General features: G+C 42.6%; 1 protein-coding gene across 6 annotated transcripts in view; it reads left to right on the plus strand.

Moving 5' to 3' along the window:
- Positions 1–14,648, plus strand: part of LOC125764278 (furin-like protease 2) — a 365,455-nt gene that overhangs the window by 331,673 nt on the left and 19,134 nt on the right. For all 6 annotated transcript variants that reach the window (XM_049428341.1, XM_049428340.1, XM_049428342.1 and 3 more), the window contains 5 exons: positions 4,778–4,937; positions 7,795–8,098; positions 8,169–9,350; positions 9,424–9,611; positions 11,831–11,987. In XM_049428341.1, coding sequence (XP_049284298.1) covers positions 4,778–4,937; positions 7,795–8,098; positions 8,169–9,350; positions 9,424–9,611; positions 11,831–11,987 — 1,991 coding nt within the window. The remainder of the gene's footprint in view (positions 1–4,777; positions 4,938–7,794; positions 8,099–8,168; positions 9,351–9,423; positions 9,612–11,830; positions 11,988–14,648) is intronic.

A 14,648-nucleotide genomic window follows, 5' to 3' on the forward strand; every position in this document is an offset into this window, starting at 1 on the left:
CATATAAAATTTAAATAGTAAAATCAGATATATAATTTGCATTTAACAACTTTCTCCTTGACATCAGTAACTCCAAAAGTATTTCAAGCGATGGGTCTCCTATGTGCTAGATTGAAAGCTTTTCGATAGTAATATTTTTAATTAATGCCCTCACAATTATACCACGAACTGTACTATGACATAACATTGCAGCGAACCAACTGAACCATGTTTCCTTCAGGTCGTTCAAGTCCGGGCAATTCATACTGCTCTCTGCTTCAAATTAAGGTTTAATAGTACCTATTGGAAGGGATTCTTTTTTCCCCCCATTCCACTCTCCCCATTTACGCTCGTTCGTATGTGTGTACTAAGTGGCTCACATTAGAACCGATCCATTATTAGTTATCGTTACACGGCTTTCATCAGCAGCGCTGTTTGTTTGTTTTTCAGTACATGTTACGAAGCATACAGCTGTTGCAACGCCTCTCAGTTGATTGAGCCATTGATCAGCCGATTGTTGTAAATACCCGTTGTTAGAGGTGAAGTTTTCACCTCTAGCCTACCCACTACAGTGTAGATGATTTTTCATTACATTTTACGTACCATTATTGCTTCGGGTTTTCGTGCTTTGGCTGCATCACAAGGATTGATAGATGGTAGTGATTTTAATTGAACCTTTATTTGAAACAACCACCGAGAGCAGCAATGGAGGAAGAATTTTTTATTCAATCTATTTTTAACGATCGTTCTACAGTGGCATACGTTCGTGTCAAGGTAGAGTCTTGTGCTACCTTTCCATGACAGGATAAATTTCCTTTCCGTTTTTATTTTATGTTTCCTTCTATTTATTTTAAACTGTAATAACATTTTTGCGTCTTTTTTTTACAAACAGTCTGATGATTGACGATTGATACAGAATCATTCATATTGAACTCATTCCGCATGAAAACATTTATACGCTTGATCGCATTTTTGTATTGAGAAAACTTTTCCTCATCAGTCGTTGCGCTTTGCTTCATCACACATGAATTTGTAATTTTTCTCTTCCCTCCGAAAGGTGTGAAAACATCCAACTTTCAACACCCCAACTCCGTATAACCACGAAAGAGCACAACTTTTGACTGCTTAATTTCCCTTCAAATTGTATGCAAATCATGTCCACGTCTATTACCATGACATTCGAAGAGCAAAACGTTTGCGCGATAAAAATCAATCGTTACAATCAATAAGGAAAAAAAGTGAATGCAACAATAATGGAAAGCAACAGAAAAAAACCGGCCCGCAGGAAACATTATGCTGAAAATTTTCCGCAAAACATGAAAAGTATTTTTTAATTTACACCCATTCATGTTTCAGCAACTTCTGCTGCTGTTTCCTTTCTTTTGATCCTATTTTTTCCAAAATTTCACGTTGACGGGAAACTTCTGCTCACAAGGTGCAAGTTCGCTTCATTTTTCCGAGTGGCTGTTATTTTATCGTTTCGAATTTTCTTCCTAACCATGGGCGGTGCCCTCCCCCTACATCTATCTGCTTCTGTTACCGACCGAAAATAAGGCTTTTATCGTTTTTGCCTCACCATGTCATGTTTCAGTCAGGGAAAAGTTTACCACCAGCTTTCCACCAATATCGAAAATCACTTTCACCTGTCCCTGGTTGCGAAGGTGAAGGACCCAGAAGTGTATAAAATCAGACCGGAATTGGCTCGAGTGAAACGATGCGTCGTTCGGTTCGGTTTTAAACGATTCGTTTTATCGACGCTTGCAAAACGCAATCAGACTGTATGTGGAAGTTCAGCAAAAAAAACCTTCCAAAAACCGCAAGAAACCGTGAAACGTTGTTTGCATATTTTCGATACCACCGTTGGTTTCACCTTCCTATCTTTATCGGGTAGGAATTTTATACCCTTCTTAATATGTGCCAGGATCGGGTTTATTTTCATTTTGTACAGCACGAAAATTTGCATACAATATTAAGCATTTCCAATATTATGCAGTTGCAGGGGCCGTCAACATAGGCAGATAACATTTCAGAAATCGTACAAAACTTTTCATTCATGTTCGAAGTTTTCATTTTCCTTATTTATCATATGTAATATTTTACCTTATATTGGAATGTTTTACGTTTTATTTTTTGTTTAATTTATGTTTATAGTTTCTTAGAGAATCTCTTATCATTTTCTCCAAGTTAAAACTTAATTTACTAAATTTTTTGAAAACTGATGCGACGAACATGGAATTTTACGGAATTCACAAACGATAAAAATAAGCCTAGTTAAAATGAATAGACAATTGAAACTGAAAACATTTTCTCACTTGCAAATGCTAGTTGGAGAAAATGTCGAATAAATACAGATGTCTAATCAGTAGTTCATTATCCGTAAGACAGACGTCTGCATAAAAATATCCAACATGAAAATATAAACCGAAGACCACCACCTACACGATGCATCGCGGTAACATGGCCACGAGGTCACGAGTGGCAGCATGTTGTTCGAACGATCGTTTCAAATAATACATTATTACGTTTCATAAATCAACACCCCGAGCGAACGATGCAGCAGTGCCTTCCGGTTTGTGCTTCGGTTCCGGCCATAGTGAACCGTCTTGCTTAAATCACACCTCCCCTCCTTCATCCCCTCCCACCACTCCTATCAGCTTCTCCAACCTAGTTGAGGTAAAACTGGACGCAGTCGTCAGCAAGAGTGATGGCCTCTAATAGGCACCTTCTGGCCGCACGGTTCGGTGCAAAATGCCGGGCGTAACATTGACAAAACGATACCGTCGTATCGTCGCATTTTCGACCAACATTGTTTCTGACCACACCACAACATCACTATTATCATCATATCACCTAACGGGCATCGGAAATACGGGCCCTGGTTAGGTGTTCGCCTTATCCTGCCGCGCATGGTAAAAGGTGTTTTGCACCAACCAGCCTAGAACGAAGGTCGTAATTATGAAAATTAATAGCGCCAGTGAGACTAATATTCGGTTGAGCTATCGATTGTGTTGGCAAAAGGGTGAGACCAGCAGACCAAGATGTGTACGCGAGAAAGCTACCATTTCCGGCTGTGGTCACATTGGTATACTACACCATATTCGAGCTTAAGTAGACGGATTGAGAGGGGCCGGGGTAGCTAATTACGCCGAAAACCTCAAGCAATGTATCCATTGCCATAAGAAAGCGTATGGGTTTGGCCCCTTCCGGCAAATTGGAATTTGTACCATTTCGAACGGAAATCACCAGTATGCCTTTTCGAATGTCCTTCGTAAGGAAAATGGTTACGATTGCTCTATAAATTCTCGTTCTAATCTGTTCTTCAACACTGGGAAGAACGACTAAATTCTAGTATTAACACATTCGGCAAACAGTGAGTGACAATCCACCTTGTGCCAGGTGGACTATGAGAGGTCTATGTCAAATAAAACCATTAGAAGTTGAATGAATTGATTGTTTGAAATGACAATCAATTTCTTATTGGGTTAAAACCCTTTTTCTCAAAATAGTCTACACATACAAACGTAAGCGAAAACAAAAATTAAAAACACTTAAAAATTTTCGTACCTATGCCTTTGGAGTTAAAATCTTCAAAAAATCAAAAGACTTAAAAGCATTTAAGACAAAGATCTTTAAATGTAGTTGTAAAAATTTCAATTGCTAACAAAATGAACATTTGTTGTTTTCAAAGCGCTTTCAACTGTTATTTTGCTAGTTTGATGGAATACAAGAACGAAACGAAATCAATTTGAAAAAAAAACCTTTGTTAATATACCGATTCGTGCTGTTTTCTTCATCGGGATGGGTCATTCATTTCTGGGTTGTAAACGCAGGGTGATGGCGACCGAATAGGTTTTGTTAGAAATAATCTTTTCTCAGACTATTATACATTTAAAATAAATTCAACCCGTTTTAAAATATCTTTTCTTGACCTTACTATACGTCTATGAAGGATTTTCCCTTACTTTACTGCTAATTTATTTATTTTTTACTCACGAAGAAGGCCCTTCTTGGATTACCGTATTGCTTATTACTATTGAATACTGTTGACCGTTGAAACGTTTAAAAATAAGGGAAACCCTATTTGAGCGGTTCCTGAATTGAAATATTTCGAAATCCTTAAATTGTATTGTAATTGTATGTATTAAAGCTTTAGTTTATATACAGTAGAGGTTTCATATCGATTGTATTCGTTCCGCATAATGCGCTTCCTGCCTTGATGCGCGAGCATTATCGCTCAATACTCATTAATAATCACTAGAACCGGTAGTCCAACGCATTAACTATACATTTATAGCATTTTCAGTTGGAAATGTTGCCTTTAACCGAATGACAGCCTTCTTTCTACTTTGTGCTTGGCAGAAGTATTGATCAGAGACAGAGCAAGGCACTCCAGAAGAAATAGGCTGAATAGAAAATCCTCTTTCGTATACGATTGTAATCTCATCATTGGGCAAAAGGAAGTTAGGTTGTCCCTTATTCCAATCGATTGAATACAATATTATGCACACTTACTGTAGGTGCGTTACACGTCAAATGTTATCGACTAAAAGCGATGGCAGAAATCTTTCCATCCGAGGTCATTGTGTTGTTTGATCCGTCAGTCACATTACTACATAAGAACTCTGCAAGGTTTTACCAATCATTCTATACTTCTTTGTCTCTCTTTGTTTTGCCGATTCTGTTAAAGTATGGGAAAACCATAACTCATCGACGTTTCTTAATCCCGGTTTGGGATATTCATGTCGATATATTGTTTAACTGTAGTGTTTAACTATTTTTTCTACTATTTTTCCCCCAGGATCCAGACGCATCGTACGACATTAATGGCAACGATTCGGACCCGATGCCGCGCGATAACGGTGACAACAAGCATGGAACGCGCTGCGCTGGTGAGGTTGCAGCCGTCGCCTTCAACCAGTACTGTGGAGTTGGTGTGGCGTACAACGCAAGCATTGGTGGTAAGTAGAAAATAGTAAGCGAAAACGTACAACAAATTAGTCTAATTTTTTTACGATAAACAACAGCCATATGAAATCTTTAAAACGACCATAAATTGATCAACCTTTTTGATCGAAGAAAAATCAAAATGCGCAACCTGCATTTGTGAAAAATGAATGTCTACTATTGAAGCTTTAAAGGTTTACATAATGGCGAACCGGTTGGTGATGTGTTTGTGGTTGATGACACGATTACGACTTTTCCGCCTATCGGTCAATCTTTTTACTCATTTCCTGCACAAAATGCAGCTTTTATTACCAGAAAAATAACTTACTTTTTGTTATCGGTTTTTGTTGTTGTTATTAAAATCGCAAACATTTTAATGACACGTGACATAGACTGTGAAAAGGACAGTAAACTAACGCGAACAATACCCGAACGGGAAATTTCAAATTAATTTTTCGACATCATTTTCGACCAGCTGAAACTATTAACACTACGAAGCACTATGTTGCGACATCCATCAAGTGTGAGATTAATCTTTATACATTTTGTTTACCACGTTTTGCTTCGACACTTCGGCACAGCTTTTTATAACAGTCGCCGATCGATCATCGGCCGCGTACAGGTGCTGCCAACCGTGAGCATCTCATGGTAAAAAAAAATCCCGCACTCAATGGAACACAAATGTAAAAACTTTATTGTGAAAAACATATTTTGTCCATTCATCATCCACTAGCAAAAATCCCATCACATATCTAATCGTACAATAAAGATGAATGGCTAACCCGGGGTGGGGAAGGATGTCCCAAGTTTTGACGAAGGTAGATAATAAAGTTTTGGTGCGATTGTTCATTTTAGAAACAACTTAGTTGAAGGGGAAAATATAGGTTAAAAATATGAGGAGAAAAATCACATAAAGCGGGGTAGGATCATTTTTATTTTTGCGTGTCCCATTTTCCTTGCCCGTACTTCATCCATCATTGATCAAGGGAACGTACTACCTATCTTTAATATATGAATTGTGTATCTTTTTTCCGTGTGCTTTTATTCAGCATAGCATTCCAGCACACTTGTAAAGCGTTACCATTCCATTCTTCACTTAAACATAGAAAACATGGCAGTAAATAGGCATTTTGATTAAATATTTTCACTTGCTTCATACGAGCGGAGTTCATTTTCTGACGGGCGTATATCGTGTCGGGATTTCCAACAACTGTCTGCCAGCAAAAACCATTGGAAAAACAGGAAAACGGCACCACACTCGGAAAAGGGCACGCACCATTTTTCTCCATTCCGTTGGCGACGTGTCACAAACGGTTGTAATAAAAATTTGATGAAATGTTCACGCGTCGTATTGGCGCGCACATGGGACGGTATTCGAAGACGCGTAAGAAACTCATTTCTTTCCATTATCAATTTCGTTCATTTAACCCGTGGAATGTTGCACGGGCCGGTTCGAACGATTTATCAAACTAAGATCAGATTACAGTTAAGCAGCCGGAACAAATGGGTCCCATTCGTGTACTACCTGTGGGCAGTTTTGAAGGTTTTTTTGCCTTTGCCTGAACGCACTTTTTCGAGTATGTTTTTTTCTCGAGCGCCGAGAAAACGGGACGAACGATTGCGCCTTGTTCGGATTATTCCCGCCGGTAAATCGACCGTATCAATCACTATTGATCAATTTTAAATGGATTTGATTGGATTTCGTTTATTTTTTTGCTTTGGTTTGTTTGAGTGGGCTTGATTATCTTTCCTTATTTTTCTATGGTGGTGCTGCTTATATCCTTGCCAAAAAAAATGGCTTCAAGGAAAGGAACGTTCAACAGTGGTCCTAGAACGTAGAAAAGTGCGAAATGGTCACGAAAATATTGAGCGTTTAAATTAAATTTAACACGCTGCTGAATAAATCTTTGATCCAGCTGCTACACTTATAGCTTGAAAAGGAATATTTAATATATTAACATAGGTAACGTTCATAAACACCTTCTAAAACCGTTTAATTTTACAAAAGATTCAATGATTTTCACAACAAAAATGCTAAACATCTAAAACAGAAGCCAAAACAAAATGGTTTTAAACAGCATCGATCGAACGTAAAAACGCACACACCCTGCTACAAAAATTCCTATCACGAGAAGATTACATATTTTATGATACCACATTTTTCTTCAGCCACGCGCATATTTTCACCCACATTCGGGTTGCGTTGTAATATTTCTTCCAATTTGTTCGACGTCCCGCTGGTTGTGTCTGCCGTTGGGATCCGTTTTTTTTGTTGGTTTGTTTGTGCGTTACACCCTCTTTATTCAGGCACCGTTGCTATCGCGCGTTTGCATATATCTTCATGCCTGGTTCGCCTACAACCGGTATCGGTTTCCCTCTTCCCCCACCCCAAAAACCAATGTGAGGAAGATCACCACTGCCACATCTTATCACCTTTGCTTATCCTTTGTCTGGTGTAAATATATGAAACCCCTGAGGTACGGCATAAAGCAACGCATTGGAGTTCCTTTTTTTTGCCTGGTGGTGGAAAACCTTTCACGCTGTCGCTTCAAATTTCTCATGGGGCAGAAAAAGAAGAAGAAGAAGAAGCAGAAGGAGCAAAACCTTAAGAAAATATGTCATAACTCGTAAGCGAATTTATTTTTATCTCTTCATTGGCTTGAAGGTGGGAATATGTTTCGATAAACATGATCTACTTAGGTTAGTGCGTTACCGTTTTTCCTAGGAAAACGCTCCGTACGCTACGTCATTCGTAAACGTTGCATGCCGTAAAACGTTTTGGGCACCAAAAGTGACTAAAGACTTCGTCGGGTAGGAAACTAATATGTCTTATCAAATTGTGTTTTTTGTTTGCTCTTTTTCCCCTAAAAGGCGTACGCATGTTGGACGGTACGGTAAACGATGCGGTAGAGGCGAAAGCACTCGGTTTGAACCCGGACCACATCGATATCTACAGTGCCTCCTGGGGCCCGGAAGATGATGGTTCGACGGTGGATGGACCGGGACCGTTGGCACGGCGTGCATTCATCTTTGGCGTCACGAGCGGCCGACAGGGTAAGGGTTCGATCTTTATCTGGGCCTCCGGTAACGGTGGACGTTACACGGACAGCTGCAACTGTGACGGTTACACGAACTCCATCTTTACCCTATCGATCTCGAGCGCCACTCAGGGCGGGTAAGTCTGTTCGACTGCGGCCGTTTCATTAATTTCTTGTGCTGACGCTTTTCGCTTCCTTCTCCTGCAGCTATAAACCTTGGTATCTGGAAGAATGTTCATCCACACTCGCAACAACGTACAGCTCAGGTACACCCGGACATGACAAGAGTGTTGCCACCGTGGACATGGATGGATCGTTGCGTCCTGATCGGATCTGCACCGTAGAACACACGGGCACCTCAGCCTCGGCACCATTAGCCGCTGGCATTGCCGCACTGGCACTGGAAGCCAACCCATCCCTTACCTGGCGTGATATGCAATATCTCGTAGTGTTGACATCACGCTCCGATCCGCTCGAGAAAGAACCGGGCTGGATACTGAACGGCGTCAAGCGTAAGGTAAGCCACAAATTTGGCTACGGACTGATGGATGCGGGTGCAATGGTAAGTTTGGCCGAACAGTGGACCGCCGTACCTTCGCAGCACATCTGCAAGTCGCGCGAAATCAACGAAGATCGTCCGATCGAAGTGTCCGTCGGCTACACGCTCCAAACGCACATGGATGTGAATGGGTGTGCTGGTACGGTGAACGAAGTGCGCTACCTGGAGCATGTACAGTGTAAGATCACGTTACGATTTTTCCCACGTGGAAATCTGCGCATCCTGCTAACCTCACCGATGGGTACGACCTCGACGCTACTGTTCGAACGGCCGCGTGACATTACCAAGTCTAACTTTGACGATTGGCCATTCCTGAGCGTACATTTCTGGGGTGAACGGGCCGAAGGTCGGTGGACGCTGCAGATCCTTAACGGTGGACCACGCCGTGTTAGTCAGCCCGGAATCCTTTCGAAATGGCAGCTCATTTTCTACGGTACCCAAACCAACCCGATCCGGCTCAAGTCGGAAGGTACGCGTACGGGAGCGGCCGGATATTCCGGGCTGAATCCGTTTGTGTTTCCGACCGAAACGGATATCAATCAGCAGGGTGGTTCACTTGGTGGTGCCGGTGCAGCTTACTATCAGTCGGATCTGTACAACAACTTTATGAACTATCCGAATCTGTTCAGTGCGGCCGGTAGTGGGATCGATAAGACGGTGGCAACGCTGAACGGTCACAACATTCCGACGGCACAGCGTGAGAATGTGATGGCGGATTCGAACAACAAGCTTGTGGTGTTGCACGACTGTGACCCCGAGTGTGATCAGCAGGGATGCTATGGAAAGGGCCCGACGCAGTGTGTTGCCTGTAAACATTACCGATTGGACAAGTAAGTAATGCATCTAGCTGTTAGTTAGTAGAACTTTACTAAAAGACATCACTTCATTTACACACGATTTCAGTACCTGCGTAAGTCGGTGTCCACCAAGAAGCTTCCCGAACCAGGGAGGTGTCTGCTGGCCCTGTCATGAGTCGTGTGAAACGTGTGCCGGCGCCGGCCAGGACAGCTGTTTGACGTGTGCCCCTGCCCATCTGTACGTTACCGATCTGGCCGTCTGTCTGCAGGTCTGCCCGGAGGGATACTACGAAAGTAAGTATGCGTTGTACAGCGGCGAAGCTAACCTCCATCGTTTTATATGGCACAGATTTTATTATTAACTTCATTTCCGCTTACGCTTTTCCGTGTGTCAAAAAAACGATGCTATACACTCGCATACCGACCGGCATAAGTGAAGGTGGCGTTAAGCACTCTGACCGCTGTGGTTGGGCTGTGATAACATAAAACACAGAACACACACACCGAATCTGTCGCCTCCGGGTCGAACGTCTCGCAGCATCTCGTGGCTGCGTGTGTATGAATTTAATCCGCACTTTGTGCTACAATATCTTTCGCTTTTCGATTTCGGAAACGCAAAACGCCCCCGGAACGTGGCTTCCACACTCCATTCGTTTCGGTCTGGTATTGCGGGTGGTTGGGGGCTAGAAGCCGCAAGGGAAAGAATGCCTCCCACCGTTTGCTGGAACGTGATTGGATGGTATGGATGGTGTGTTTGGTACGGTGTCATCTGCCACCGGTATGACGGGAGGTTTGTCCGGGGGAGATACCGACGGCATTACAACCAAGTTCGTTTGTCTCTGGGAAATTGTAATTTCACTCCCCATTCGTGTGTACTCTCACGCCGATGTCACAGTGCCGAACCATCGCAACAGGACGATGATGATCACTCGGATGAGCACTGCTGTAATTTGTTTTAATTATGTTTGTTTGTCATTTATAATTATTAATTTTAATGCCGACCGGAGGACACCGTACCGGGTTTTTTGGGGGAGGTGCCGGAATACATTGCCTGGTGCGGGCGGGTTCTGTTCTGTTTGTTTGCGCAGTGTTCGCGTGTTTGACTTCTGCAGGTCAGGCTGGCGCACTGTATGCGCCACACAATGTTTGCCGATTGGAATGTGTTCGCCTCTCCCTGTGGCGTTATTTGTAAAATTTTTCACATTCATTACGGCACCACTCGACAGATGGTGTTTTTTGGGGGGAGATGTTGCCGTGTATCTGAACGCTTAATAGCCCGTTAAGACGTTTTAAAAGCAATGTGCTAACGTTGCGTAAAGAAGCCGACATGCGTATGTTTGTGTGGTTTAGCTTGAGAGGCTATTGTAAACAGAAACTTTGCGTGACTTGTTGCATCTGTATCACGCATGTACAGGATGAAAGTTTGCTTTCCTAAATATATTTGGTGTGCCGTATTCGTTCGGCAGCTGTAAACTAATTTCTGTGTAAAAACACACAAACAAATATTTTTTTCAAATTTCACTACCAACATACATAAATATCGTTTCATTAGGATACCATCTAGTCGTACAGTCCCTTGGGCAATATTTATCACCCATCTATGGTGCTGAAACAATCGTTTAACCGTTTCGACTGGTCCTTGTGTTTGTGCGCGAAAACATACGCCTTCAACGAGCGTGGCGTGCTAATTTATGGTTGTAAAACTGTAAGGCATTTGCATGGAGAAGACAGCCTGCCCCACAAGCCCCAACAACAAACCTTGACAAATGTGTGATAATGACAGCGAAGGAAATTGGGCTGCGCAAAAGTTGTCTTTGATCTTCCGTTCTAGATGCTGCTCGCATGCGGCGGTACAAAACGAAAAGCGGTACAAACGAAATCCTAACCGGCGTCTTTTCTGTGCTCGATACGAAACATGGGCCAGCGAAATGTGTTTGTGGCGCAAACGCAAATTCAATTATCTCCAGACTAATCGGTACGGAGGAGAAACGTTGCTAGTGGGCACAAACAAAACAAGGAACCCATTTTGCGAAAGAATGTGATTTTGCAGATTAAGTGCATACGAATGCCCTCCTGCTACCGTCATTCCCAGCTCACAGCAAACAAGTATGTGCCCCATTCTGAGTCGATATCGTACCATTGTGCAACATTTTCCATGCGGTCGACCATATGAGCCATGCCTTTTTTTGATGGAAACATCCAACAGCAAAGATGCTGATGTTTGCATAAATTCACAAGAAAAACACAACGAAAGTGGAGGTGAATGAGGACTTTCCAGAACACAACTTGTTGGCAATTGTGCTCTACCATACCACCGGTGTAGGAATGATTGTCAACGATAAGCCGTTCATTTACTTTAATTTAATTCTGTTTACTATAACGCAACCCTATGCGCCTGTATGTAGGCAATTCGAGATCATCTAATGATGGTGAAAGCGAACGAATGATTTTTAGTGGATAACTAACCGTGTTTTTTTATATTTTGTTTCATTCTCTACTTTCCATACTTTCAGATTACGATAATCGAACATGTGTGCCGTGTGAAGCAAACTGTGCCTCCTGCCAGGATCGGCCCGATTACTGTACAAGCTGTGATCATCATTTAGTTATGCATGAGCACCGCTGTTATGCCGCCTGTCCGAAGAACACTTACGAAACGGAGGATTACAAGTAAGTATACAATCATTCCCAATGATTCCCATCACCGGATTCTGCTTTGCAAACGTTACCCGTCTGTGACAAAGTAGCGAAAGGACTGGATGTGTGTTTGGATGCGAAACTGTCGAAATACGGGTCCAAAAATCGTAAGAATTAGGAAGTTTTTTTTGTTCCAACAGGCTTCTGGCAGGTTGTACTAACTGTATACTATCATAATATTAGCGGTAAAACTCGTCTGGACACACGTGCGGTGTGTACGGTACACCGGAAGAGAATGTATAATCTCTCTAAGTCTATACCACAGTCCTAACATGTGTACGTTACGCCCGCCCGGCCACGGGGGGTAAATATTGTACAACGAACCATTCCAAAGGCATTGCCTAGTGACAGGAAAGAGTCAGTACCATTAGAACCGGAAGCACCTTTGATACGGTAGTATTATTTTAGGACATTAACATGCTTGAGCGAGTGGTTTCAAGTGTTCGTACCACCTGGCCAGCACAACCTGCTGTGCGAACTACTCAAGCGAAATGTCTTTATCTGTGTGTAAACAAAAATTGCTACACATAGGGGCGCACCAATGGTGCAAATGGTGCAAATGTTCATCACATGAAAGTGACCATTCTACGTGGCCATCATTGTGTCTGGTGTAGAAGTACGGTTTGTAGAATACCACACCCCGTACCAGCATACACCAGCCCAACCAATCCAATATAATCCTCTACGTAACAGGGTTGTTCCGTTTTGTGAACCCATTTGCCCATCGTACTATCGGTTCGCCCAAGTCTATCGAACAACAAATTCTTTGCCCTACTCTACCATTCCCTTTTTCTGCTGTGCCCTTGGCTTATCATCGCATACGCTCACTGACAACACAAAGTAATCTGCAGGTATTCAATTGCCACCACCATTGAGGGGGTTGGTTGGTTGCCTGTGTCTTAACTTCTCGGCTGCGGTAAAATCGAATCGCCCATTCCCTATTGATTATTTCCCTTCAAGAACACACAAAAGAACCGGACAAAGCAACATCTTCCCGTTCCCGGGGAAGCGATGGTGTTTAACTTCTTGTAAACAAACGGTAACAGGTTGTCCATTCTCTGGGGCACCGTGCTGTTGCTGCTGCTGCTTCTGCTGCTGCTACGATTGCGACAAAGTGGACAAGCAAAGATCATTCTTATAAATTTGCACACACTTACACTGCTGGTGCTGGTGGTTGCTGGTGCTGACAGTTGTCGATCTGCATTACAATCGTCCCACGAAGGACGACCGCTCCCAAAGACGGTGGCAGGTGACCAAACAACGTTGTCGTATCGTCGTACCGTGCAAATTGAAAACAAGATAAGCAATCATTTAATATTCCATTGAAGAAATGTCCTTGGACACAAAACGTAGAGGTTCGTTGTGTGTCTGGTCGATTCGTTACCATTTCTCCATCGCTGTTACCATTGCACAAAATGGGGAACAAAACAAAAAAAGGAAGAAAGTACGTTGGTTTTGTATCGCACACGATGTGCGCGCCCCGCACAACGTTGAATTAGCAGAATGGCACCGAACCAAGTATGGGCACAGGTTTCTCTAAGCTTTTTGAATCGAAAATTTGCTTTTGATGAAATTTTTTTTCCACTTTTCCCTTGACGTACTTTGCTGATTCTTTTTGTTTTTTGCTTTCCTTCCGTGTGTATTACCACATTCTGTACCAGCACATTTGAATGTAGAAAACATCGAAAGCGTCACGAACATCGTTTCTTCCGCCCTAGCTCCCATCACCCCGTCGATTCGCTTGTGTTGAGCCACCGAAAAAAAAATTGGTTATTTTATGAATAAAATTTTATTACATCGTTCCTCGAAGGAAAGTGAGCAAACGTGACGAAACTCACAGACAAGGTCCCGTACACACTCACACGGCCCCGATGGGTGTCGTCCTGGTGTAACGAGTATGTGTATTTTTGCACCTCATTTTACACCCCCATCCCCCGGGGGTACCATTTGGGGAGGGCGGAGGCATCTTTTTTTTAAAGTGACGATTGTAAAAATAATGCTTATGTTGCACAATAAACGGTGTGTCGTTTTATGTTAACGCTTCCCTTTTTCGGTAACGATCCAAACGAGCTTCCCTTAAAGCTAAAAAGGGGCGAACAACCGATATCCGGGCCCGACTGTGCCCAAAACCATTCGGATCGATTGTTTCGATTGTTTCGCAAGAATGCTAACACGAATTTAGAACCCTATTTGTCTGTTCTTTTTTGTTTTAGTCTCCCTGCTGGTATGTATTCTTTAATCCTTGGACCTTTTTTCGGCGGTTAAAGCCGTCTGGGGTTGGGGGTTGGAATAAAACGGACTTTAGACGGTGTTAGAACGAATGATGGATTAGCCGCGGTACAGATTTCCATCCAATGCATTTGTGATGAGGTTCGAGCGTGTGAACGGAAACAAAGATAACGAAAAAGTAAACTCTCATCAAGCATAATTGATTAGCTGCCGGGTTTGAAGGTGATAAAGGAAGCAACAACAACAACAAAAAACAAACCCACACACCCACACGGGCCGGGACAAAGATCGGATTCGAAACGCAGGAGAAGTAGGAAAAAATATGCGCCAACACAAAATTAATTTAAATTCCATAACCAACTCCGGCATACCTAATCCTGTCCGGCATCAGATTAAATCCTGTTT

The sequence above is a fragment of the Anopheles funestus genome, chromosome 2RL (assembly GCF_943734845.2).
Source record: "Anopheles funestus chromosome 2RL, idAnoFuneDA-416_04, whole genome shotgun sequence".
Classification (NCBI taxonomy): domain Eukaryota; kingdom Metazoa; phylum Arthropoda; class Insecta; order Diptera; family Culicidae; genus Anopheles; species Anopheles funestus.